General features: G+C 48.0%; 1 protein-coding gene across 1 annotated transcript in view; it reads left to right on the forward strand.

Annotated features, from left to right (window-relative positions):
• Nucleotides 1-2,500, forward strand: part of LOC135824417 (transient receptor potential cation channel subfamily A member 1-like) — a 49,164-nt gene that overhangs the window by 14,148 nt on the left and 32,516 nt on the right. The window contains exon 16 of the mRNA XM_065337154.1: nucleotides 88-169. Within this exon, the coding sequence (XP_065193226.1) occupies nucleotides 88-169 (82 nt within the window). The remainder of the gene's footprint in view (nucleotides 1-87; nucleotides 170-2,500) is intronic.

The following is a 2,500-nucleotide window of genomic DNA, read 5'->3' on the forward strand; positions in this document are numbered from 1 at the left end:
CGTTGTCATGCCAACTCTCCTTCCTCGCTGTCATACTTCAGTACAACAAGAGACACGGTATCCTTTCCTATGGTTTGGCTGTGCTAGGTGGCATGAGGTGATGCGGCGCAACTTGAACGAGACGCCGCCAATGGTGCGGCTGATTGAGAAGATGCCAAACATAGCAGATGTAGGTACTACAATGTAGTGGGTACAATGATAGTACACGGTAGTACACTGTAGGGGTGAAACGAACATAGAATTTTGAATACGAACGAACTCTCACACTAACGAACGAACTCGAACGAACATTCTCCATTACTGGTATGTATTTCATGGATGAATTTGTTTTGAAGACAGTCTGTCAGTACAGGTGTTCTTTGTACTTGGCTGGCCACTGTTCAGTATTGACCAGATTGACGGTGTGATGCTAAACAAACAGTGTGATCATGCATGTAGATCTACATGTAAGCTAGAACCAGAGGCCAGAATCACTGAGAATGCTCAGTGACCGCATGATACACGTACACTGCCAGAATTAGAACAGCAATATTTTTTTCATCGCGCCCGCCTGCGCTGAATCACAGGGTTTTGCAGCTAGCTTAGCTGCAAAGTCCATCACCATCGTCCGGACGAGAGTTTTTTCTCATCGCTAGCTCAGGTCGTCAGAGCAGGAGAATGGTACTTCTTGAGGTGGGTGCGAAGATTGCGCGTCGTCGCTGTGTGATCGAACCTTTTTGAAATTGAGAAAAGGACTTCGTCTTTCCCGACCACTTTATCAAATTCCGCTCCAACTCCGGACCGCGATGAAAGGCTCGAACGTTTTGACATGATTGCAACGAGTGAACGTTTGCTTTCAGGAACAGATGTCACAAGGCAAGCGACTCGAATCCTTTCACTACGAATACAAATCTACCTCAAACGGACACAAAGCCATGAAATAATTCAAGAAACTTTGTCCCGACGCGACACTCAACTCCTTCAACTTGCTTCAAGTGATCATCAAGGCAGACGCAGTCGATCAGCGTGCAAGATCGCGATCTCCCAACCCCCGCGGCTCCTTCGTGATCTAGTCACAAGCGATCTTTATGCTTGCTTGCTGTGTTCGTTTATCAATCTTGCGAGTTCGTTCGTTCGTTTTCAAATTTTTCGAACGAATGTTCGAACTTTCGTTCGTTCGTTTCACCCCTAGTACACTGTAGTGGGTACAATGGTAGTACTGTAGTACACTGTAGTGGGTACAACGATAGTACTGTAGTACACTGTACTGCCTTTTTCACTCTGCTGCTTTCCTGCTGCACTGGATTTCATGCCCCACGGGCTCAAGCGGAGTGCGTGAGCAATGTGTTGTACTTTGCACATCCGGTCCCATGTGTCTAGCTAAGTTACACCGAGCATGCATCAACAGCTATGTGATATGTTTAAAGGTGAGTATGACTGATACATACGGGTGGGATTGTTTGTATCACTCTATTGTTATAGCTGCAGCCAGTGAAATCCAACCACCTTTCTAGTGTAACATCCACACCACATCCAGTCCCAAGTGTAGCATCCACACCACATCCAGCACCAAGTGTAGCAATCACACCACATCCAGTCCCAAGTGTAGCATCCACACCACATCCAGCACCTAGTGTAGCAATCACACCACATCCAGTCCCAAGTGTAGCATCCACACCACATCCAGTCCCAAGTGTAGCATCCACACCACATCCAGTCCCAAGTGTAACATCCACACCACATCCAGTCCCAAGTGTAGCATCCACACCACATCCAGCACCAAGTGTAGCATCCACACCACATCCAGTCCCAAGTGTAGCATCCACACCACATCCAGCACCAAGTGTAGCAATCACACCACATCCAGTCCCAAGTGTAGCAATCACACCACATCCAGTCCCAAGTGTAACATCCACACAACATCCAGTCCCAAGTGTAGCAATCACACCACATCCAGCACCAAGTGTAGCAATCACACCACATCCAGCACCTAGTGTAGCATCCACACCACATCCGGTCCCAAGTGTAGCAATCACACCACATCCAGTCCCAAGTGTAGCAATCACACCACATCCAGCACCAAGTGTAGCATCCACACCACATCCAGTCCCAAGTGTAGCAATCACACCACATCCAGTCCCAAGTGTAACATCCAACCACATCCAGTCCCAAGTGTAGCAATCACACCACATCCAGTCCCAAGTGTAGCAATCACACCACATCCAGTCCCAAGTGTAACATCCAACCACATCCAGTCCCAAGTGTAGCAATCACACCACATCCAGTCCCAAGTGTAGCAATCACACCACATCCAGTCCCAAGTGTAGCAATCACACCACATCCAGTCCCAAGTGTAGCAATCACACCAGATCCAGTCCCAAGTGTAGCAATCACACCACATCCAGTCCCAAGTGTAACATCCAACCACATCCAGTCCCAAGTGTAGCAATCACACCAGATCCAGTCCCAAGTGTAGCAATCACACCACATCCAGTCCCAAGTGTAACATCCAACCACATCC

This window comes from Sycon ciliatum, chromosome 1, assembly GCF_964019385.1.
Source record: "Sycon ciliatum chromosome 1, ocSycCili1.1, whole genome shotgun sequence".
Lineage (NCBI taxonomy): Eukaryota > Metazoa > Porifera > Calcarea > Leucosolenida > Sycettidae > Sycon > Sycon ciliatum.